Here is a 24,710-nt window from a genome sequence, read left to right on the forward strand (position 1 = left end):
TTTTTACTTTTAATATGCTTAATAATAATGTCTCCTCTGACAAGACGAACTTTGGACGGAAAACATTGATTTTGTCGCTGATTGCTTGTAAACTTTGTTCAAGCAATAATATACCAACAGATAATGAATCCAAGAGTAGGTCAAACTGATCTAATTTATTGACCATTTTATTAATTTATTGCTTGAAGTCAGAGCATGCCTATTAAATACTATACTATACAGATTTATAAAGCGCTTTTCCAAAAAAAGATCAAAGTGCTGTCTAACTACATTTTACATCTGAATAGCCTACTGTAATTGAACTTTGACCCGTAGTCTGCGATATTTTGGAGTCATTTTGTCGCTATTTCATGATAACGTGTGGCCCTGTCTGGAAGAAAAGTACAATGTCCAGATCAGGGAAATTAACTCTTCCCTGGTCCAGATCAATCGATACAATGTAATTGTTATCTGGCAAGTGTAATTTCTTCATAAGTGCCACGTCAGACATGGATGAATGTTGAATCATGAATTCTATTAATTTAAGTTTTTTGTTGCGCTTCTCCGCGGTACATGTAGGGCCTATAGTGTTCTGCTTGTCAGTCAATGATTGAAACTTAAACCCTCCGGTAAAAATGGAAACTGCGCCGCATAGCATTCGTTCCATACTCTTTTACTTTACAAGCTTTAACAAACATCAGTTTTACAATAAATGATTATCTCACTTTTACAATTGTTTGTTGAATTTTGCAATAACTTGTTTGCACTTCTGTTGCTGAGAAGTAGAAGAATGTTTAAATCTAATTTTAGTTTTACAAGTCATTGTTTTTTCCGGACCCTTTCCGTCTAGGCCTACATATTGATTAGATTTTTTTCGTAGATAATGCAATGCCTATTAAGAACACTTTGAATAAAGATATCGTCATTTAGCACAATGAAGTTTCAACAATCACATTGCTCAAGTTCCCGGAGTAGCGTCCCCGATAGATGGCGTTTAATTCACAAGTATGAGTTTGTCCTTCTGTGTTTTTGTTTTGTACAACTACCAGTTCTCGCAATGAAGCCGGCAGTCCCCAGAAATAAATGTCATGGAATTCCTCCAGGACGAGGGCCATTTGTTGTCGGACTTGCAGATGTTATGTCGGACAATTCTATAAATGGGTAAGTGCCTCGCCGGTGACTGGTGAACCTTAGTTGAATAATTATATGTGTGCGGAGCTAGGCCTAGCCAGTGCCTACTTTTATAGGAGGCCTAACAGTAACTCACCATCAGGAAAACAGGCAATCGGAACCGCAGACGGTCAGTCCGAAGACGATCGGGACCAGTTTTTACGATTGATTTTGAGTGTAATCAAATATTTAGAAATTTCAGCAAAGCAGAAAAGACGGTATAGCTTAGTAGTAGCTGTAGTAGTAGCCTACCGTCATATTATATATATTTTTTTATGCGTGGCGTTTCTTTGTTCTCTCTGCTCTGCTATTATTATTAGTATAGAATTATTATTTTAGTGCTAAATCCATTGATTGTAATGTAAGTAAGTTGTAAAACACTCCCAATTCTAAAAGAATAAGCAAGGACTTCCTGTGTGGTGATACACTGACTTGCATTCCTTGAGCTACTGTGTATACAACTATTCAATTCAATACAATGATTTTAATGTAGGCATTGAACCGTGGGTGTTCGTTTTAACGACAAGTTCTTATATTGATAGTTGTCTCCATATAAGCAATTACAGTTTTTGTGTGGATTTGACAAGAAATACTTTATGTCTAGGCCTATAATTTCTCTATAATCCATTCCATACCTCAAACATTCTGTGTAGAAACAGTTTATTCAATTGTAAGGAATTTGTAAAAGTAAAAATAATAGATTTGTATGTAGTTGCCAGTTAGCACCAGGTTTAGTTTTGGTGCATAGGGTGGAAAATTTATTTTGATTTAAACAAAAAAATCTGTCTGAAGCATTGATGCTACATCTTCCTCTTTAGAATGTATGGGGGTTTCTTGTGAAGAGGCGTAGTCACTCATTCACACCTTATTGAGATTCTGCACTAAGTATTACTATTATATTGACTGTACTATGCTATCTCTTTTATCAGGTGATTCAATACTGTACATAAGTACACCCCTTAAAAACAAGGTCAGCTGCTGGGATCATTGTTTTCTATGCTTGAACATTGATTATTCATAATTTTAGATGTGAACATGAATTACAGTAGGTTCTTATCAATAACAATAATACTAAATAGTATTAAGTATATAATCTACTGCAGAAAAGAAACTACATTTATGGTTTTGGTTTTTGTTTGTTTTAGCAGGGAAGAAATAATTTCACCCTTCCTTGGTTTTAGTAACTAAACAGGTAAATTAAGCAAGCTTTTTTAGGAAAATCATCATTGTTTATTGCAGACTTGACTACCTCATAAAACCTCAATAGTAGGCTACATTTTAAATTGTATGTTAGGACATTAAAAAATAAAGTTACTGCAGTATAATCATTTCCCTATGCAAACCTTAGAAATGGTACTTGTACTTGAATATTACTGTATATGTCCTCGAAAACTCAATCTATACCGAGATTGTTTACCTTTTGCACATTCCTATCAACAAATTCTTTCCCGTATTTTAGCACATTCACTAGATTGTATTACCCGACAGACCTAACAGCCGATGATTTAAAACAAACGAAGCAGCCATTGTGGATACCAAACCGTGCCTACTCGGATAGCTATAGTGAATTCACTTCCTTCACTAGCAAATTTTCAAAGTGGTTATTTCATTTGATGTTCGGTAATTATTCATTAATTATTCATTATTGCCACCTTGGTGGTGGATTATTCCATACATTTTTTTCTACAAATTATTATGTAAAGTTTAATCAAAATTTATCATTAGATATTATTATTCATTAGTGCCACCTGGGTAGATTATTCAGTACTTTATTTTCTGCAAATTATAATATAAATTGTAATACAAATTTGTATTTATTTAATTTCCATTGTTTTTTGTTCATGATTTAAGGTAGTTATCGTGTACCTGCAATACAATATGCAAATGTTCGTAAACTAGCGGAGAATCAGACGCTGCCAGTCGTTGTCTTTTCACATGGATTGGGTGCGATGAGAACAACGTACACAACAATTTGTCTGGAGCTAGCATCACAAGGATTTTTCGTTGCAGCAGTTGAGCATAGGTAATTTAGATAACAAAAATGTGTTAAATAATATGATTTTATGTAATGACATGAGATAATATGAATGTGAATAAAAGTGTTGTTTGCGTTTGTTTTCCACAAAAGAGAGATAAAAAAAGGTAATTCAGATATATGTTATCTTCAGTTGTGATATTCCATATTTACCAGTACCCTTGCTACTTGTATAGTTTGTCATGACAATAATCGCATTTTTGTTCTGCCTTCTTTTTTATTAGCCCTTTTGAATAAAATTGATACGCATCCGTCTCATTTGAAGCATCTCATTTGAATATATGCATCTTATTTGAATATGCATCTCATATATGAATAAGCCTATATGCATCTTGTATGAATATTGTATGTAAACTATTAAAAAAAAATGTGTTTCACTCATGATTTAAAGGGACAAATCGGCATGCGCTACATATTACTTAAAAGATGGTGATTCAGCAGATTCAGAGTCTGAGTATAAGGAGGAATATGTTAAATTCATCAGAGTAAAAGACAAAACCGACGAAGATTTTAAAATAAGAAATGGACAGGTAGGTCTAATAATAATGTAATGGAAGTAAAATATTTATTATTTTAAAACAGTTTATTTCTGCAATTTAAATGAAAACATATTATTTAAAACTATTTTATTTTAACTAATAAAAGATTGCAGAAATCATACAGGCGTATAACGACCACTACAATTTATATTTACATTAGAACCTCTATTAAGGAAACCTATGTTTAGGGTCTTTCACACCTTGTCCAATCCAATTCTGGGTTCGACTCCGGCAAATAAAATCGAACCTCAATGTTCCGTTTTCATGCGGCTATGCGCCAATGATCGATATGCGCGAGGTGAGGTGCGATTTTATTTGCCCAACCCGGAGAAGATGTGAAAGACCCTTTAAGGAACACTTTCCCATGAGATGGGAAATGTAGACGTACTGTATACCACTAATGGCCAACCTGTATTCAGGGGACACCCCATATTAAGCGGACACTTTGTTGCTGAACGTAAAATTATTTTCTCGATTGTTCTTTGAAGGTCAACCAGAGAGCTGATGAGTGTATTAGAGGATTGAATTTACTGGAAAAAATTAATAATGGGTCAGAAGTTAGAAATTATCTTGGAAGTAAATTTGATTTGTCACAATTTAAGGTACAGTATTCTGCTCTTTTAAACATTTTTTTGTACTCATATGGTCACACTTAAGTAATCTTCTTCAGTGAGTGAGTGGCCGATCGTGTAAGACAGTTGAACCGTAATCTAACGGCCTTATTGCAATTGCTCCATGGTTCTGCTGATAGAAGGAATCTTTTCGGATAAGAACTATTGACCGTATGTCCAGTGTAAACAATAATGCTTGTGTACACTTTAAAGAACCTAGTACATGTTTCGAAACCCTGTTGTACTAGCTCACACAGCAACTTTCGTGGAAAAACGTAATGGTGCCTCTCTAAGGAGAGAAGAATGTTGTTGGAAGTCCATCGCGAATTGGTGCTATAAATCATCATTATCATATTCATCTAATATATGAGCCAGAGTAAGATTAATGGTAAGTGGCATTGATAGTCCTCATGATTTCTAATAATCACAAGGATTTATCTAATATTTGACCTTGAATGAACACTTGACTTTGACACTATAGTACAGATAAAAAATCATTAGCTTATATTGATGTATTGAGTCACTCTGTAAACATTTAATTTCATATATTATTTGTTTGTTTTTATTGATTGTTGTAGGGTTTACTTGATTTTGATAAACTATCAATGATTGGTCACTCCTTCGGAGGAGGAACAGCAATACAAACACTAAAGAAAGAGCAACGTTTTAAGTGAGTTCTTTGTATAAAATAGTCAGTTTCTTATTGCTAGTTCACAAAGGAGATGAATAAATTGTATTTCAATGTGTGGGTGTATATGTTGATATATACATTGTTATTTAACTCAATCATTGCACACTTCCTTCTACCATACTCCTACATAAGATTAGTGATGTTCCTTTATGCTGTATGTATTCTGGTGTCATTTACCACATAAGTTGCGACTCTCATATTACTTCACTTTGAGCAATGGTTTCACCTATTTTGATTTTCTTAAAATTGGCAACTCGAACAAAACGAAGACCGACCCACATCTATTTCCACGCGCGTAATTGCTTTTAGTATAATGTTCATTCTAGCATTCACAACATTTACATTGCTTACCAAGACCAGTTATTCAGAACCATAAGAGGGAGAACCATCATATCTCAAAGGCTCAAGACATAACTGGGAACGTCTTAATAAAAATATAATTTATAACAAATATTCCCTGCCCCACTAAGTGCAAGATTTGTTATTATCAGAGTTGGTGTAGCGTTTGATCCCTGGATGTATCCACTAGAGAAACCGATGCTCAGTACAATAACGCAACCTCTCCTCATCATCAACTCAGAGAATTTTCAATGGGCAGCAAACGTAGCAGCGATGACATACCTCGTCAATCCCACCAATCAGACTGAAGACAGGAAGATGTTGACACTTCGGTATGATCTTGAAAATCATTTTACTTATTATATTTTTGTAAAGATTGTATTCACATCTAACAGCAAGTAGTCATGTTAAGTATAATTTACACAGACGATCGGTAAGCGGAGAACCGCGTAGCTTGTCCCACGTAGAATCTTTACCTTTCCTGAGCGGAAACCGCCCGTCAGCTCCACGTTGTGGTACGTTGTCATACGGAATAACATAGATTCTACATTTTTGTTTTCCGCTTACAGTTACCGCTCGTCTGTGTAAATTGGCCTTTAATTATATAGAATCCTTCAATAACACAACCTTCTCCAAACAGTGGCAAAACAAGTTTGTTAGACTAGACTTTAAGCTTAGTCCACTAGGACGAAACGCTAGGAATTAAGCGCAAAGCATGTAAGTGAGTTGACGTACAAATGACAAGCGAAAGTTTGAATAATCCATCGTGTTGTGATTGGTCAAATTACTTGCGTTGCGCTTAGTACGTCCTTGTGATAAGGAACACATTATAACGACTACATGACACTTTATTTTTTAGCGGAACAGTTCATCAGAGCCAGAGTGACTTCACATTTCTAACAAACAAATTTATCGGTAAAGTGGCCGGACTACAAGGTGACGCTGATCCGTACGTTGCTATGGATAACAACAACGACGCGCTTATCGCGTTTATTTCAAAACACTTAGGTAGGCATGATCTTTTTATTTTTGTTATTGTATTGTGTGTATTTCAAATCTGTTTGATATAATATTAATATTTGTACCATATAAGGAAGGAATGGTAATATAATAATACCATATTAAGGAGAAATGTATTAAAAAATATCTTCTTTTGTTTTAGGTATAGACTATGATTCGGACCTAGACAAAGTGTTTACTGATGATGCAGTCGATGACGTCATACATGGCACTAATATACAACTTGATCCTGAAAGACTGCCAAAAGCTTCTCTTTAGACAACAGTCAAGCTGACCAATAAAGCAAACAAAATGTTTGCTCTAGAAAAAAACCAATATATTTTTAGCTTAACATGTATAATAACAATTCTACACTCAACTCAAACAGGTCTTTTCAGAACTATATATATGTGGTGTGCCGGAAACTTTATATTAACAACTCTAGGCCTAATGTTTTAAAATTTAACATTTTCAAGTATATTACCTTACTTTCAATTGGTATAAACAAATTGACTTTCAATCAATCTTTCATAGGAAAATACTGTGACAAATAGTTACCCAATTAACAATGCTTATTTGACGGCGAATGTTCTGCTTCCGCTGGTTATAATAATAAGGTTATTAAGAATTGTTGTTAATCATAATATAAGAAATTCCGTTGTTTTGTATTGATGCAAACTACTCGGTTCATGTTCTTTGTTATAATTTTCGAAAAAGAGTGAAAACTCTTCCCCGAGCTTCAAGTGTGGACTGTAGTTTCAAAGTTTCCGAAATGAACAGAATGAATGAAATGAATGTTACCGGACAGTATTCTCGAATTGGATTTAACTAAGTAGTCTTTAATTTGATACCTGTAGGCCTATTTTGTTGCAATATAAAGGATGGTGAACGTACAAATGACAAGCGAAAGTTTGAACAATCCGTTGTGTTGTGATTGGTCAAATTACTTGCGTTGCGCGTACGTCCTTGTGATAAGGAACAAATTATAACGAATATATGACTCCTGTATTTTGTTGCAATATAAGGGAAGGTGGAATTATAATTGTTGTAAGAGGTTCTGTGGTATGCTAATGCCTCTTCGTCAACAGTAATATAATATATGTGAAAATTATCAATAACCAATTAAGTAATCGATTTTTAAAAACACATAACCAACAACAAGCACATTGTTCAACAATGTCAGCCTTGCATATAGGCTTTGATAGAACAGGGTGATGGTCATGAAAATACATTTTTGGGCCGAATCCTTCCTTGGCCGAATCGAATCTCGCTACCAAGCAGATGTGGTAATAACCGCAAGCTTCGTTGACAGTACAGTGACATTAATGTTTATCCTTAAAATTAAAAAGTTACCAACATTATACCCTCATATTCGTGAAATACAATCCCATGGAATAAGGTTTTTGTAAACAGAAATAACAGTATTTTTTTTTTTAAATTTTATACCTTTTTTAATCATTTATATTGTGGAAATGTTTTTTACAAACTATATTATTATACTATTACAGATAATATGCTAATATTTTTATATTATTGATATGATAATGACATTATATATTACTGTATATTGTATTGTATGGGATGTAGACTAATTCTAATTAAATGTATACAGTTAATCGGTTTCCTTGTTTTTACCAGAGCGGATCTCAGAAATTCCCTAAAAATTTCAAGAATGTTCTCTAGAACGCTTTAATCTAACACGTACATGGACCTTCGGTTTTCCAAAAAAGTCGAGTTGATTAAATGTACAAATCAACACCAAGTTACAAAAAATCCCGATTCTGTATAATGTCGTTTTAAATATGAAAAAAAAACAAAATTAAGATCATGAATATGATCAAAACTAATAACCAGTTACAATATATACATTTTAATTTTGAGCAGGAAACATTGGTAGTAACATTAACATAACTTTAGAGTTTGTAAAAAGAAAGTTAATTGGCCTTGATTACAAACAATACTTGTAAAAGCGGAAATGTGTCCGGTATCGGTGTAGGCCTATACTTGTAGTAAATGGAAAATCCCGTATTTAGTATTGCAGTTGTTTCTTCAGTCTGTACTTAGACACCATTGTAAACATGCACATTCATTACCACTACGTGTCAATAATAATTGTTTTATGTTTCAGTAAGTATAGTTTATTTTTTGGCTGCTTAACGTTTATTTTGTGCCCACTGATGTCAGTATTCGTTATACTTTAATAATTCAAGAGAAGGTAAACATCCTAGCCTAGACGATGTGTAGGCCTACAAAGCTAACTTTATGTTGATACAATATAGATACGTTTAAGAGTTAGGGTTACTTTGCCGATCTTTTATTATTTCATTGTTTTATGAATCCTCCTCCCTAAAAAACACGTAAGCCTAGAATTTCCCGAATACACAAATTTGAAAATGTCGAGGCAGCTGTATTTCTCTCTAAACTTTAAAAACTAAACACCCGTGATTATTACGATGTCGGTAGATATTTGTCCGGCCGACACAATCAGATAAATTTATTCGCCTTTACACATATCTGGCTAATTGTTACAATAGCATCAAGCATACCGAACTCCCGTACTCACAATGAACCCCGAGTACAAATATTTATCAATATTTCCGCCCGTTACATAATTCATTAATCACGAACAACGGATGGTAGTAACTTCATTACCAAGTACGACTTTCAATTCACATGGTACACGCAAGCATTTATATCATATAATATGTTATATATTTATTATGTAACCATCATTGCAGATGAATTCACTTTGTATCTGCTCTGCTATTAACGATTGTTTGTGCACAATAGAACTCAAATGTAACTATCTTTGTAGGTATTCGAACAACAAAATGTTCTATTATTGAAGTTAAAGCTGGTGAATCAAGAGAACTGCCGTGTTCAACAACAGCAAGGTTCGATACCCGTTGGTACAGATCATCAACGTCAGATAAAGATCCTATTGTTTCTATTGAAAAAAGAATTTCTACTAATGGCAGATACATTTTACAAAAAGATGGTGCTCTTTCTATTAGAAAAATTGATATTAGTGATGCGGATTCCTACTTTTGCAGAGAGGATTTAATAGGGAGAACTGTAACACACCAGCTGGTTGTCAATTGTAAGTAAAAAAACACATCCCATTTTTTCTACTATTATAGATACTGTAGGTTCGAATGAGATACGTTGTCATGTAGATACTATAAAGAGGCATTGGATTGACATAATGTTTATTCAATTGTATTTTTAATGGAGTTTGTAGCTTGGTGGTGTTAACGTGATTTTCTCTCAATTATTTCAATGGTTAGTCCTGACCTACCTAGTCACAGTGATATGATTGTAATCATGACTGTCAAATGGTAATTGGTTTATTGCCATAGGCATAGATTATCCACATTTGCAAGTGAATTTAATTGTTGTTGCATGGATGAAAAAAGGTATTTCTACTAATTTATTTAATGAATTGGTGGATTGTAAACACAGATCTAGAAGTACCTGTACTAAAGCTACCCGTAACGTACAGCAAGATAGGCGAAAATGCAACATTTATATGCTCATCTAAAGGCGTTCCGAATTTGTACAATGCCACATGGTTCAAAGATCGGAACGTTCTTAATGTGAATGACACAATGAAGTATTCGCAGACTAATACAACGTCGTTAGAGATCATTAGATTAGAAAAGGAGGACATAGGACGGTACCACTGTAAAGTAGAGAACGATGCGTTTAAAGATACAGAAGGGAAGTCAAATAGACCAAAATACTTTGCAGTAAGTTGTAAGTATACTGAACCATTTACCGCAACATTTTGAAACAACGAGTAGGCCTATGCTATAATAAACAAATGGTTAATTAACGCTAAGGTTGATTTTTTTTAATAATAAGAAACAATATCATTACAGATCTTGGAGAGATTACTCTCAAATCACCTGAAATACATTTAAGACAAAATACAACTGGTGGTTTTTTTTTGTTCTGTTGCAAATGGATACCCCCATATCACCACTGAGTGGCTCAAAGACGGCAAGTTGCTGAATGTCTCAAATAAAGAGAAGTACATGATGTCATTTATTCAGAGTTATTGGAGTTATTTGTTTTTGGAGATTAACAAAGTAAATGAAATGGATGAGGGCGCTTATCAGTGTCGAGCGGAAAATGCCGCTTACATCGGAAATGAAGGAAAGTTGAGTAACATAGGAACACTTTCGTTGCTTTGTAAGATTTTTGATTTTGAATTTTGATTTACAATTGGAAATAGTTTCTAGAGATCTCTTCTCTCCATTGACCGAATACAAAATGATGATAAAACCTGAATCTAAAAAAAAAAATAGTCAACTGGAATCTTTAGAAGCACATTGTCTGGAAGGGTTCCTGGTTACATTATATTTTTACAGTTTATTTTTTATTCATTTTGTGGCATATATATTAGAATTGAAAAAAAAATTGTCTATTGAAACTTTGATTTTATTTATCTTTGTCATAGTAAATTGTGACAATTCTTTTCGAGAAAAAGAAACTAAAAACCAAATGAACATGTTTAATCTCATTTTATTTGTCATGTTTTTGTGGACAAAACATATTAACATAATATAATCGTCTGTTTGTGATTTTAGCAACCATGAATTCAAATGACAGTAGGCCTATTGAAGGTAATTATAATATAATTTTTATGAACGTCAACTTAAATTTCTTACATTTATTCATCTGACCATTTTAAATTGAAAATTGAAAGTAAATTATTATAATAATGGTATTTAATATAACAACAGCGAACGTGATTTAAATTAATTTTCTTGATTTAAAGATGTATTGTCCCCCTGAAAAAATAAATATTAAAACATTTTCTCTTGAATATGCCATTTTAATGTCACATAATAGTTATTCACTTTGACCAAAAATTAGATCGAAAAAATGTATTTACCTGAAAAAACAGTAATTTAAAGCAAAACATAGTCAAATTAGCTGCCATGCAATGGATTTTTAGTTGAATTTATTTTTCGCTTTTTTTTCTACGGAAGTGATTAACTTTATTAAAATGACAAAATAATCTATTCAAAGTCTGATTTTATTAAATGTTTTGTTATGTTCCTATATGCCTTAATTGTCGGCAAAATTAAAGCATCAAAGAATCAGGTTATTATTTTTTTTAACCTACGAATTCCGAATAGAACCATTCACAATGCTTTTGCTTTAGTTTCAGAAAATCAAAAAGGCGGGCTGATCGTTGGTATCGCATTTGCTGGACTTTCGGTTGGAATACTTTTAACTTCTTCGGTATTCTTAATCGTCGGCAAAATTAAATCATCAAAGAATCAGGTTAGTATACTTTTATAGTACTTTTACTACGCCGCTCTATCAAACCTGATTACATTATCAGGAAGACAAAACATTCTGTATTGATTGGAAGCATCCTCAGTAAAAGCAGCTCAAAATAACGAAAAAAGGATAGTGCTCTTGCAAGCCGTTGAAAGATGAAACAGTACGCAACCTGGAAGTGGGGTCTACCAGTAGTTAAATAATATCTAACTGTTGTGAGGATTTTTTAAAGGTTTGTTTCACAACGGTTTATGTCTCATCACTGACAGTATCTGATGTGTATGAGTTCAGGAACTTTAACTTACAATTACTTCCTTATCTTTTTATAGGGACTAGAAGCTTCGAACCAAACACAGGCAGTAAGTAAATGTTCAGTCTTACACGTTGTTGCGTAAATAATTAGGGGGTTGTAAAATAATTATCATTTTACAACTAGACGCCGCATGAGAAGAGCAATACCAATAGGCCCTGCCGCATACATATTATGAAGACATAAGTTTTACCAGGGCAATCTAACAACAGGACACTGAGCTGGCCTTGCCAAAATAGGAACTCGTAACAGTTCTTTGAACTTATGTCTGCCTGCGACAAATACCAACAGTATAAACAAATAAATTCCCCCGCGTGGTCCGCGGTGTCTGCTAAGGCGCCAAGGGAAGTGGTACTATACCAATCGTGTCGCAGCCGCAATATAAACCCTTTCTGGAGCTCAGCATCCTGGTGTTAGATTTCCTTGGTTTTACTTCCTTCATGCTATAATTATTATAAGTTCAGTAGAGTATATTTTTGGGTATTTTAAGAATTGCGATATACTAATTGTTCGATATTATAATCAATATTTTAATCAACCATTTGTTACTTTTTGCAGCTTTTCACTTGCATGTATAAGGCTCTAACTAAATGTTATTGAGTAACAAATACATGAGTGCAACATAGCTCTCAGTTCTCGTCCCTGTGTGTTCATGAACAATTATGTCCAGTGTGAGCTTTAAAAGAATAACAAAACAAAAAATACTCTCACACACCTCTGATAGTGATGACTTCAAAAGTCTTCTTGTGAACTACTGAAAGACATTCCTCACTACAGATATTTCATTTGTACTTTCCACATTTTTGTTTCTATTTTTAGACTTACACCGTTTATAATGGTGAACAAAAAGGCACCCTTTACCAAGATCTACAGAGGAAGACGGATGATACACCCGTATATGTCAATGTTAAAAGAAAAAAATAAAAGATATTTCGCCGGCAGCAATTATCAATTTGGATTGATCCCAACAACACAATTAGCGCGGCGCGTGAGTGTATTTGTTATGTGTAGATAATAACTCTTGTATAATCGTACGCATAATAAAAACTTTTACAACCATATATAATACATAACTTTTGTAGGCCTATTTATGTAAAGATAATTATGTGAAGTTTTGTTTAGTTAATTCGGTCGGTATTTAGATGGGTGTAACGAAACCTAATATCACGAAAGCTAAGACCCAAGACCTAAGATTGGTTGACCCTGTTTTAGGTATCATGGTTTTTAACCTGAACGCATAATTTACATTCATTTGGACCCATAATAATTCTGAAAATGAATGGAAAATCAATAAACAGAAAGAGTTTACATTAATTGTGTACTGATTATACTGCAATAACCGGATGTGTTGAAACTGATGGAGGAAATGACAGATCGAAGTTCACGTATAAAACGGAGGGAAAAGGTTAGGTCTCCAGTAACACAATGTTACTATTGTTGTTATTTGTTTTTGTATTCTTAATTTTAGATGTATAATGTTAATCGAGCTTTTCAATGATTTTGCGATAATTATTCATTCGTTTTTAGTTTAGGTTTTAATTCAACAATCAAGTAAAACTGTAATAAAAATAAATAAATAAATAAATAAGTTTGCTAACAGAGTAGTAGATCAAAGGCAGTAGACCAAAAATATACTCAGATGTTTATTGTATAGGCGGTAAGACTATTACATTTTGAATTTGAATAAAAATACATAAATATGATAATATTTTGCCCTCAATATTCAGTAATTATAAGGCAGTTTAAGCAGGGAGATGTAAAATATTTATTTTACATCTCCCTGGTTTAAAGCCCCCTTCCCTACGTTTTTTAGATCTAATTTAAGATCACAAACTATATTTAATGTAAAAATAATACTATATGGTCCTATTGCGATAACTTTTTTCGTCTTTAAATGGTTAAAAATGTGAAAAATAAGTCGATTCTAATAATTATAGCGGCCCGCTATGAATCCCAAAATTGCATTGCGCGCGGATTGATATTTTTGTTTTTCACCTGTAATTCGCCCACTTTTCGATCGATCGTGAGGCCAAAACAAATGGAAGACTCCTAACTTTTCAGCGAAAATGACCGAGTTTTCCCCAATTTGTATCAACGGAGTCTGGCAAAAATAGAAAGACAATTAATGCAGCAACTATACAACGTCAGGCTAGGTATATAGCTAATGTACGATGTTCGTACGTTACCGATGTTTACCAGCTAGGCCTACAAAACTAAGCCTAGCTAGGCGCGGCTAGGCCTAAGACCGTCTACTTAGGTAGTGCATTGTTTCTCACTTTATATCATAATTTACCATAAAACGTACATTTAAGACAAGGAATGACATGGTTTAATGTTTTTAAAGTGATATATATGTATTATTTTCCAAAAAACGTCCAAAATTGCAGGGAAGGGGTCTTTAAGGCAAAGTAAATTGAACAAAAAAACTTATTTTAGACTCGCATCTGATTGGTTGACTGTTTGGATTCAGACCCAGTCATGCGTCACGAACACAACAATACATCATGATGAGCACAGAACAAAAAGGCAAGAATTTAAGAGGTAAGAGAAGAGGAAACGGTGGGAAAAATATTCCGCACAGTCTGTTAGGAAACGATAGAAATGATCCAATAGTAGGCCTAGATCATGTTCAATCAGTACGTACAGAAGAGGAACGTGTGTTTTATCGATTTTATGTTAATCGATTATCGTAGGCTAGAGTATGACAGCTGGAAGCTCAGTGATTGGGGAGTCATGGTGCACTGATTGTGCCGGCTTTGTCATTGGTCCTGGGCCTAGCTATGACCTTCCAATACATGCTATTAATTCACTGCTTACAATGAGTTCATTCTTTATCGATCGGGAAGAGTATTATATGGGTGATGTTACCACAAAGCTATCTACACGTGGCATACTTGTTAGTTAAGCTATCGTGTCATTCTCTCAGTTAATTTCGGCCGACTACAGGTGTTTTTTTATAGAGAATTTCTATTATAAACGAAAAACGTTTTGATTGAAATTACATGTAGCTCACGGTACTTACAGTGGCGTCTTTTTTTTCTAAGACAATATATTTTACTTTGTTTGCTGTAGATCTAATTGTTTAAACATGGAAGTTAAAAACTGTTCAATTTTGCAATTGATTATAATTGGTATCCTAATGTTGTTGGTGGAATGTAATGTTCCTTTCCCGAAGGACATGAGAATGGATGTCAAATTTCCAGTACAATTCAAACCCAGCAGATCAGGATCTGGGATACCGGATGGTCATTTGAGACCATTAGGTAAGTAACAACTCACAACATCATAAACTGCAGTAGTCATAGACTTAGACAAAGAACCTTCTCTATTTTGGCCAGTCAATTATTTTCTAGGTCTGGTCAGGGGAATATTTCACCAGGGAGGTATAAATGTAATATTTTTATACCTCCATGATCTCACACTCAACACATCTGACACTCTTCATCGTCATAAGTTCCACAATCAACAAATTTATTATTATAACTAAAGAGACCTACTAGAATGCCTACTTTTAAGTAGTGGCTGTGTTTGACAGTGGCTGTGTAAACTAGTACACCGCGGTAAACCCCTACTGGTCTCGAAAGATGTACTATGTTCTTTAAAAAGTGCAAATGAGGCATTTTTTGTACACTGGACCTACGGTTTATAGTCCTTATCCGAGAAGACTTGTTCCACCAAAACCATGGAGCTAGTGAGGCCCGAACCCTTGTCGATAATATGGCAACGTATTACAATCCCACTGTCTTAACCACACGGCCAGTCACTCACTAAGCACCATTGAAAATATTAAACATCAAAATCAAGGGTTAGTGGTGATGAAATACAAACTAATTAATGTTATATTTGTTATTTATATCTTAAGGCTACCAACGCAAGGCAGAAGGCAAAGTCATGGAAGTCCCTGTGGTACCTCACCCTAGAGAGTTTTCAGATCTTCATGTCAGTAAAAAGAAACCATTGGTTATGAGAGGAGCAGTAAAAGATGCGCTAGCTTTTGAAAAATGGGATGATAGTTTTTTGGAAGAAAAGTAAGTTCTGTTCCTTATATATTGACCTACAGTTATGAAAAATAAGAGTCAAGAAAGTCCTGATTGGTCAGTTAAAAACAGTTTTGTAAGTTTAGTTGGACTTTGGCGTAGTGATGTGGATAGTAATTTAGGGTTTAATACGATTAAATAATTTTTTGTATTTGCCTTTGCTCATCATTGAATTGATTAAGTTCAAAAGTTTAACTCATCAGGGGTATTAATTATTAAAGAGTAAACCTAATAACTAATAATAACCTGGCCTAATATATAAAAGTCAACAAGTTTAATTTTAAAGAACTTCCCTTTTTTTTTTTTTTTTTAATTCCTATCTTCACAGTGATGATGTTGAAACCATTGATCAGCCATTGATTAAGATATAAATCTACCAGTTTTATATAAAGAAACTAACAGCAATTTAGCTGTACTAATTAAGATTAAAATTCCCACCCAACAAAAGAGGTTGAAACAGTCGTTGGTGTAAGATAACAATCAACCAGTTTTATATAAAGAAACTAAACAAAATTTATAAATTTTCTGTACTAAGATTAAAATTGAATTGAAACAGCTGTTGGTTTAAGATAAAAATGAATAAAAACTAAAAAAGTGGATGAATTTCCTGTAATACTTACGATTAAAATTTCCATCCCAACAGTTAAGAGGTTGAAACAGCTGTGGATTTCCTTTTTGATGACTGATAAGCTAAACAATAAAAGAACAAGACCAGACAATAACAAAATAAATAGCAATGCAACATTGATTATCACTGGATTGAATTAAACAATGGTCTCTTTCAAACAGAGAAATCAAATATCGTAATGATTATGAATATTGCTTATATATATACCACCATAGATTCAAGTATATAATTTCAATATACCATAGAATAAAGATATATACATATGTATACATATACTGTATACATGTATGTGTAATATATTATGTGGATTATGTATACACATATAATATTAGATTTGTGTTTTTTTAATATTTATCACGTTTTTTGATTAAATAAAAGTGGGAAAAACCCACAAAAAAAAGACAAAAAAGATATATTGCCTTTATTTAAACAAATTTCTATAAAATTTAAAGGATCTTACAGTGTTACAGGCCATGTTGTACTAGATACATGATTATCAAATCATGCCAGGAGTAAAAAGAAAAAAAGGATAAAGAATCGTGATAACGATCCGTTTGGTAGTTTTGACGTACAGCCTAAGTAAAATAATTGTCCAGAATTTTTATTCCGAGTCTGGATTGCCTCCAAAATTCAATGGAGTCATCCGTGACCACATAACTGTCTGTGTTTTAAATTTGGTCCCTCTTTTAGTATTCATTTTATCCTGCTAACAGACAAACATACACTACACACAAATATCTCAGACAAAAATAAACCTCCTAGGCGAAGGTAAAATTAATATTTTCTTAATTTTATTTGAGAGAAACCCATCAACAAACCCTGGTTCAACACAAATAATACAATTATTAATTATATGTATGTATGATTTATTTTCAGTTTTGGAAATCTTCAAGTTATAGTTGAATTAAAAAAAGAAAACAGAGCCAACGTTGTTCGAAATGTTAAGCCATTGAAGGAATTCCTAAAAGGATATAAGACGGAGGACTGGTATGCTGTAACAGTTTTACCTGACGAAATGAGATCATATGTAAAGGTAAATAACAATTGCAAAAAACTTGATCTAGAGATACTGTATGTAATGCAAGTTTAAAGATGTATTTTCCCCTGAAAAATACTGTAAAGATTAATAAAATCAGACTTTTTCAGTTCTAAAAAGTTATTAATTTCCATAGACGAAATCAATTAAACGAATAAAAAATTGATTAAAACCATAATTTTACTATTTCTTTGCTTTAAATTAAAGGTTTTTAGGTAATTTTTTTTTGGATACAATTTTTGAACCTTTATGTAACATTATAATGGCAACAAATTATTTTGTTTAGAAGACGATACATTTTTAAACATAATTGAGGAACAGATTTTGTATAACTAGAAATAAACATCTGAATACAGTTGGCCAGTAGTGTGATGTTACTGTATGTTTGTATGTTTTGAAAATGGTTCCTCCACCTCTTGTATTGCTAAGCATGTATGATGTATGAGAGTCCGTGCATATCCCTGTTCATTGCTTCTTCAGTCCAGTCAATCTTCCAATCCAGACTAGATTCTCTGACCTTTTACACAAACAGAAAAAGTGTAATTTTCCGATTTAATAATTTGGATCTAGAGGAAATTAATTCAAAATATTTCAATTGTAACCTTTATTTTTTCCCTCTCGAATCTATGATGAAATAATTTACGTTGCACTTTCTTTACCTTTTGTGCAGGTTCCACAGTGTTTGCTATGCGGTTCATTCAAGAAGCTGATTCAAGAAAGTAACTTTTGGATGAGCAGTGGTGGTACATCGTCTGTCCTGCATTACGACGCTGACCATAACATCCATTGTTTGCTGGATGGTCGCAAAGACTTTATCTTCATCCATCCAAAATATTCTAAGTTTCTTGAAATGGCAAATAAGGTAATTTAAAGATTTTGAAATGCTCAATCGAACCATCCTACCTCAGCATTTAAGCATGGTTCTCACACAACTCAACGACGTAAGCGCGGCGCAAGTAATTTTACCAATGTAGTTTGTACTCATATGTTTTTTATGTTATTATTATTATTATCAAAATAAATGTTAAAAAAAAGAAAAAATCATAACGTCATGGATCATCCAAACTGTTGCTTGTGATTGGTCAACTCACTTGCATTGGGAGACCAGACTCTATCAACACAAAATAATTGTTGATGAAATGAGATTTAGAGTGTCAGATTATTATGAAAAAGTAATTGTGTAAAGTATTTAGGTAAAAATCTGTTTGAGAATCATGTGTTGTACAAAACAAAAAATAACGTCATGGTTAAGTGTTTGTTTACTTATTTTAAACAAAATAATTACATTGTTAATCTTGGTTTCCACTTAGATTCAAGACAATATATTTTTTTCTTCAAAATGATATACTCTTTCATTGTAACATGCATACATGCAACACAAAAAAAAAGTGAACAGATTTGCTGGTTCCGTCCTATTGAGGTCCTGATCGACTTTTAACCAAAACATATCTTTTCTCTTGTGTAGTCACCAGATTCAGGTTCCGGGTATTCACAGATTGATGTTGAGATGATCAATATGTTTAAGTACAGTGGTTTTTCTAAGGTACCATGGCAGTGGACCACCATCTGGCCTGGCGATTGTGTCTTTATCCCATCAGGTATGCATGTGGCTTGTATCCAACTCAATTCATCATCAATTTAATCTGAACTGATAAATTAACTGTAGGACTAGTTTCGCTACAGAGCTGTCTAACATTTATTCAGAGCTGTCGCCTAGTCCAACATTTATTCTATGATGTACTTTGGCTCTAGCAAGTAACATCTGCAACAACTTGACACAAACTGGACACAACTGCTACATCTGGAAATTGTATAGTTGTAGTATTATGATGATATTACTGTAACACACCTCGGCTCAATCATCCCCCTGTCAGATGTAGCCCTCCTGAAGCCTTTGCAATTCCTTTAACTTTTAGTAATGACGTTAAACATTTCACCTACAAATTTCTGTACATGTTTTTTTAGGCTACTTTCATCAAGTTCGTTCATACGGACGTAGCATGTCTTATGCCATCTTGTTCACTACTGAACCACATTTCAACGATACTGATTGTGGTAATGAATTCCCATACACATCACTGGATCAGGTTCCAATCTTTTGGACTTACAAAGAGGGAGACAAGGTAATAATTGTGTTCATTTTAAGGTATCAGTAGTTACTGTAGATGAACCTGTAAGTCCTAGTTTGACAATGCAATACAAGATGGAATAGTTACTAAGATTTAGAAGACCACTAGTCCTCCAGTGGTTTGGTTATCAAACTACAGTCATGGAAAGTTGCATGTTTATCTCATGATTTGTTATACCTAATAAAAAAACTTTAATAATCATATTTTTTTCCAGGTAATTGAAATGGGTTATATGGATCCGGAATCTATCCGCCAGTCATTCCTGCAGATTCTACGAGAAGATGACCGTCTATCATTTGAAAGATTCATGATTTTTTATGCTGACTACTTTTTGGATGATCTTGAACCAGATTTACAAAATAAAGAATTGAGAGCAAGTGCAATGAAGGTATAGTCATTGAGTTTATTTTTTTGTTCCTGGTAAATAGTGTAAAAAGATGGTGACTTCATTGTAAGGAATGAAAGTTGCATAATATGTGAATACTTAAGTTAATAAAATAAAGTACAATGTTCAGAGTTTTTTTAATTTGTTAGGAACAGTGAAGTTTTGCCAACAAAGCAGGGACTTCCTAAATTGGTTGTAAGAATTATGTAAAAAGATCATATTAAAGATACGGTGACTTCATTGTAAGGAATGAAAGTTGCATAATATGTGAATACTTAAGTTAGTAAAAGAAAGTACAATGTTCAGAGATTGTATATTTTGTTAGGAACAGTGAAGTTTTGCCAACAAGGCAGGGACTTCCTAAATTGGTTGCCAAATATATTTGTTCAAAAATGTTAAAATTATTTATTGTATATTATATATATTAGTATATAATAATAAGGACCTAAGATATAAAAAAACACATAATTAAAAACATTTTTTTGACAGTACATCATTTTTAATAGCAAGAAAATAATATATTATAAGAAGGTGTTTTTACAACACAGGCAAATTAGTATGTGACTAATGCATAGTTCTCACGAAGCAACTCAAGAGCGTAAGCACTGTGCAAGTAATTTGACCAATCGGAAGCAAAGGATTAATCGAGTGGCGCTTAGGCACTTATGTTGCATAGTAGTGATTACCAAGGGCCCTGATTTCAAACTGGCCTATCTGATTGGCCAATGTGGTGCAGTTATATTCCATGGTCTCTCTCTGTTATTTACATGAGAGTTCACTCTCTAGTTAATTATATAACCTCTTTGTTTCAGATGTATACTGCTTATAATTATTATTATTATATACTTTTATTACTACTTCACTACTACAATCCTCCATTAAAATCATAACAGAAAGCCAAGGTTTATTTTTTTTGTATCTTTTCAGGCATTCTCTATTTTTGATAAGCGTAATCGGGGCTTTGTTACTCGGAGACAAATTGTTGAAGCAGACATTGAGATGTTCAAGGATGTTGCACGTTTGCTAGATGAGCCAAGCTATCAACTCAATGACAAATCTCTGCGTGATGAACTTTAATTAATTTCACAGTTTTTTTTTATTTATATTCTAAAAAAAAATAAAATACTAAAAAATAAATTTTAATATAATTGCTTATTAACATACTGTAGTGCATACTGTTTTCGCAAAAATTATGGGTATGTAAAAATGATAGACATATCATTATGGGCAAGCACAAATTATGGGCAAGCACAAATTATGGGCAAGCACAAATTATAGACATGCAAAAATAAAAAGCCTTCATTACATTCCACTTATTATTCTTGCAAAAATTTATTAATAATATTTATTTATTAATTTATAAAGGTATTTATTATGATATAGTTAAATATTTATTATATATTTATCTAATTTTCTTCACTATCATTGTTAAAATAGAGGCATATGTTTACGTACATTTAAATAAAAATGTTTTAAAACATTTTGTTGATATTATAAGTATACATCGTACATACATATATTTATTGACACAATTCACAATTATAATTTCAATGATGAAATTTCAGGATGTTTCCATACATCTGTCATTAAACATCTCATCTAGATAAAATACCAGATTCATACTATAAGGCTCGTTTTGTGCCCTAACGACACAGTAGCTGACTTTACATTTTGTTTTTGTTTCTATCTACTCATTTTAAAATTTTTAATTAGATGTTGTAGTCTGTATGTGTAACTAATTCAAAGTGAAGATCTGTTTAGATTAAACCATGGAGTTATGATTAAACCTTGATATGTGTGGTTCTTGTTTAAAATGCTACTGGTGGCCCGCTACGTTTGCGTTTTTTTGTTGGTATAATCGGCAATCCAACCACGAACTACTTGCAACATCAATGCAATGTCTATGTAAATTTGTGACTGTATTAAACCATGTATATATGTAATATTATTATTTTATACCTCCATGATTTAACTCTCTAAAGCAGCGGCATGCAATGTGGCTTGGTTCCCACTAGCACGCAACGTAAAGACGTAAGCCGCAACGCAAGCGAATTGACCAATTGAAAGCTAGGCTTATTCCAACTTGCTTGTGATTGGTTTGCGTTGCGGCTTATGTCATTTACATTTTACAAAAGATTATTTTGGTTTGTTTCCTAATGATGGTTGGGTAGGAGCTAATAATTTGAAAAATAGAGCTGCTACGTGCCCGAAAATTGCACATATACATTAAAATATAAAAAAGAAATTATAAGTCTACAGGAGCTAATATTTTTGAAAATAAAATTGCTAGGTGTCCGTAAATTGGACTAAAATATGGAAAGAATATAAGTCTCCAGGACCAGCCCCTGCCTATCCTAAATTAACTTGACTCTCTAAATATCTTTTTCAAAATAAGAAAAACATTTTATAATTATTTTTATTTTTTAAATCCGTAGAGATTCGAATCCCAGCTAGTAGAGCTGATAGAGCTCAGCTGTATATATGATATATTCTTATACGCGGCTTCATATTATGTCATTCTAATCGTTAAGTCATAAATTTGCATATGACGTAATTTTGAGGAAACGAATCTAGTTTTAACCTTGCTATAAACAAGAGGACCGGATAGCTCAGTCGGTAGAGCGTTGGGAACACGATTATCGTCGTGGGTTCAAACCCCATGCCGGTCGGTGGAAAAGATTTTAAGCTATGCGAGCTTCTGTTTTGGGGATTCACAGATTTAAACGCCCCCCTTTCCACCACACATCATGTGGCATTAACATCAAAGCATCTGATGTGTTACCTCCAAGGCTGTGAGAGAGCCTTACCGTGTTAGAGGCAAAGGAGCACACCATATTTTTTTTCTGTGGCCGCTCCCGCCTCCTTTCGATCTCGTAAATTTTATGTTTGGCGCCCTCAATTTTAAGAACACCTAAGTTATGTCAGAAAATTAGGAACAAATAAATAGAAATGTGTAAAGATGCCGATGCCTAGCATGGCTAGTGTATTCTCTCTAGTGGATATTTTGGCAAATTTTTTCGAAAAATGGCCAAAATACCCACTTTTTGAAATTCAATAATTATGCGATAATATTGCCATATATGCGCATTATATTGTGTTATCATCATCTTATAGACATAAGCATAGACATAGATATACTTTATTGTCACATAATAATTATAAAATGTGAGACTCAGCTTCCCGTTACATTCGTAATAAAAACACCATATAAAAAACCATGTCAAAAAATAAAAGGGTCGAAAGTTTCCCCTTTTTTTAAAATGTTGCTGTACTATATAGTACAGAGATTTTTTTTCGAAAAATGGCCAAAATATCCACTTTTTAAAAATCAATAATTATGCGATAATATTGCGATAACATGCGCATATATTGTGTTATCATCATCTTATAGAGCCATAGTAACTAGTTATGTCAAAAAATAAAAGGATGGAAATTTGCCAATTTCCTAAAATTTCCCTGTACTACAGTACTGGGATTTTTTCGAAAAATGACCAAAATATCCACTTTTTAAAATTCAATAATTATGCGATAATAGTGCCCGATATGCGCATATATTGTGTTATCATCATCTTATAGGGCCATAGTAACTAGTTATGTCAAAAAATAAAAGGGTGGAAATTTGCCAATTTTCTAAAATTTCCCTGTACTACAGTACTGGGATTTTTTCGAAAAATGGCCAACATATCCACTTTTTAAAATTCAATAATTATGCGATAATAGTATCCTATATGCGCGTATATTGTGTTATCATCATCGTACAGAGCCATAGTAACTAGTTATGTCAACAAATAAAAGGGTGGAAATTTGCTAATTTTTCGAAAAATTCCCTGTACTAAAGTACAGGGATTTTTTCGACAAATGGCCAAAATATCCACTTTTTAAATTTCAATATATATATATTGCCATATATGCGTATATATTGTGTTATCATCATATTATAGAGCCATAGTAGCTTGTTATGTCAAAAAAATAAAAGGGTCGAAATTTGGCAATTTCGAAAAATAGCCACTTTTAAAATTCTAGTTACTATATCTTAATTGACATGCGCAGATTCTCATAATTTGTTCTGCGCATGTTACCTCAATGCATAATTTAAGCAGTCAATAGTTGGCAATTTAAAAAAAAAATCCATGTACATGGACATTTTCGACAAAAAGCTAAATGTCGACCCTTTTTATTTTTTAACAAAATGGCAGGTGCCGAATCACATAATGTGGTCTGCGCATGTTACCTAAGTGCATAATTTAAACAGCTGATATTTTTCCATTAAAAAAAAATGGCAACATTTGGATCCTTAATTTTTTAACAAAATGACATGCGCAGAATCACATAATATCGACTTTTCAAAATTCAATTATTTTGTGATTATATTGCTATATTATAATTTCATGTAATGTTACCTTTCTTTTATTTCAAATGATTTCTACTGTCAACAATCAAGAACGGTTTTATTAAATGCATAATTTACAATTACAATACTTTATTGTTCACTAATACATCAATAATACATATTTCTTAATTTCCATT

The 24,710-nt window shown here is 33.0% G+C and overlaps 3 protein-coding genes and 1 long non-coding RNA gene across 5 annotated transcripts; all 4 read left to right on the top strand.

Moving 5' to 3' along the window:
• Window positions 1–976: 976 nt before the first annotated feature.
• Window positions 977–7,968, top strand: LOC144849692 (platelet-activating factor acetylhydrolase-like). The gene is made up of 9 exons (XM_078706700.1): window positions 977–1,140; window positions 2,609–2,769; window positions 3,001–3,172; window positions 3,576–3,714; window positions 4,212–4,325; window positions 4,913–5,004; window positions 5,517–5,696; window positions 6,224–6,372; window positions 6,527–7,968. The coding sequence occupies exons 1-9, from the start codon at window positions 1,037–1,039 to the stop codon at window positions 6,640–6,642; spliced, it is 1,227 nt and encodes a 408-aa protein (XP_078562826.1). The 5' UTR covers window positions 977–1,036; the 3' UTR covers window positions 6,643–7,968.
• A 365-nt stretch (window positions 7,969–8,333) lies between these two features.
• On the top strand, window positions 8,334–10,387 carry LOC144850594 (protein sax-3-like). The gene is made up of 4 exons (XM_078707911.1): window positions 8,334–8,490; window positions 9,179–9,463; window positions 9,826–10,119; window positions 10,245–10,387. Exons 1-4 carry the CDS (start codon window positions 8,442–8,444, stop codon window positions 10,349–10,351), a joined length of 735 nt encoding a protein of 244 aa, XP_078564037.1. The 5' UTR covers window positions 8,334–8,441; the 3' UTR covers window positions 10,352–10,387.
• Window positions 10,388–11,522: 1,135 nt separating this feature from the next.
• Window positions 11,523–13,621, top strand: LOC144850312 (uncharacterized). Its single transcript, XR_013614068.1, has 3 exons — window positions 11,523–11,658; window positions 11,988–12,017; window positions 12,788–13,621. It is a non-coding gene; the product is annotated as an uncharacterized LOC144850312 (long non-coding RNA).
• Window positions 13,622–14,479: 858 nt separating this feature from the next.
• Window positions 14,480–21,989, top strand: LOC144849609 (bifunctional peptidase and (3S)-lysyl hydroxylase JMJD7-like). Of its 2 annotated transcripts, none has more exons than XM_078706575.1 (9): window positions 14,480–14,509; window positions 15,041–15,231; window positions 15,831–15,996; window positions 17,510–17,666; window positions 18,340–18,531; window positions 19,135–19,267; window positions 19,635–19,792; window positions 20,013–20,186; window positions 21,111–21,989. In XM_078706575.1, exons 2-9 carry the CDS (start codon window positions 15,057–15,059, stop codon window positions 21,258–21,260), a joined length of 1,305 nt encoding a protein of 434 aa, XP_078562701.1. In that variant the 5' UTR covers window positions 14,480–14,509; window positions 15,041–15,056; the 3' UTR covers window positions 21,261–21,989. The 2 variants fall into 2 exon arrangements, with proteins under 2 accessions (XP_078562701.1, XP_078562700.1); XM_078706574.1 differs by lacking the exon at window positions 14,480–14,509 and adding an exon at window positions 14,579–14,604.
• The last annotated feature ends 2,721 nt before the right edge of the window (window positions 21,990–24,710 follow it).

This window comes from Antedon bifida, chromosome 8, assembly GCF_963402885.1.
Source record: "Antedon bifida chromosome 8, ecAntBifi1.1, whole genome shotgun sequence".
NCBI lineage: Eukaryota > Metazoa > Echinodermata > Crinoidea > Comatulida > Antedonidae > Antedon > Antedon bifida.

Excerpts from the sequence above, each read along its gene's own strand:
- LOC144849692 (XM_078706700.1), top strand. The coding sequence starts at position 1,037 with ATGAAGCCGGCAGTCCCCAGAAATAAATGTCATGGAATTCCTCCAGGA. Across the intron at positions 3,173-3,575 it reads GTTGCAGCAGTTGAGCATAG|GGACAAATCGGCATGCGCTA; the intron begins GTAATTTAGATA and ends CATGATTTAAAG. Across the intron at positions 3,715-4,211 it reads TTAAAATAAGAAATGGACAG|GTCAACCAGAGAGCTGATGA; the intron begins GTAGGTCTAATA and ends TGTTCTTTGAAG.
- LOC144850594 (XM_078707911.1), top strand. The coding sequence starts at position 8,442 with ATGCACATTCATTACCACTACGTGTCAATAATAATTGTTTTATGTTTC. Across the intron at positions 8,491-9,178 it reads AATAATTGTTTTATGTTTCA|GTATTCGAACAACAAAATGT; the intron begins GTAAGTATAGTT and ends CTATCTTTGTAG. Across the intron at positions 10,120-10,244 it reads AAAATACTTTGCAGTAAGTT|ATCTTGGAGAGATTACTCTC; the intron begins GTAAGTATACTG and ends ATATCATTACAG.
- LOC144849609 (XM_078706574.1), top strand. Across the intron at positions 15,232-15,830 it reads TGGTCATTTGAGACCATTAG|GCTACCAACGCAAGGCAGAA; the intron begins GTAAGTAACAAC and ends TTATATCTTAAG. Across the intron at positions 17,667-18,339 it reads AAATGAGATCATATGTAAAG|GTTCCACAGTGTTTGCTATG; the intron begins GTAAATAACAAT and ends CCTTTTGTGCAG.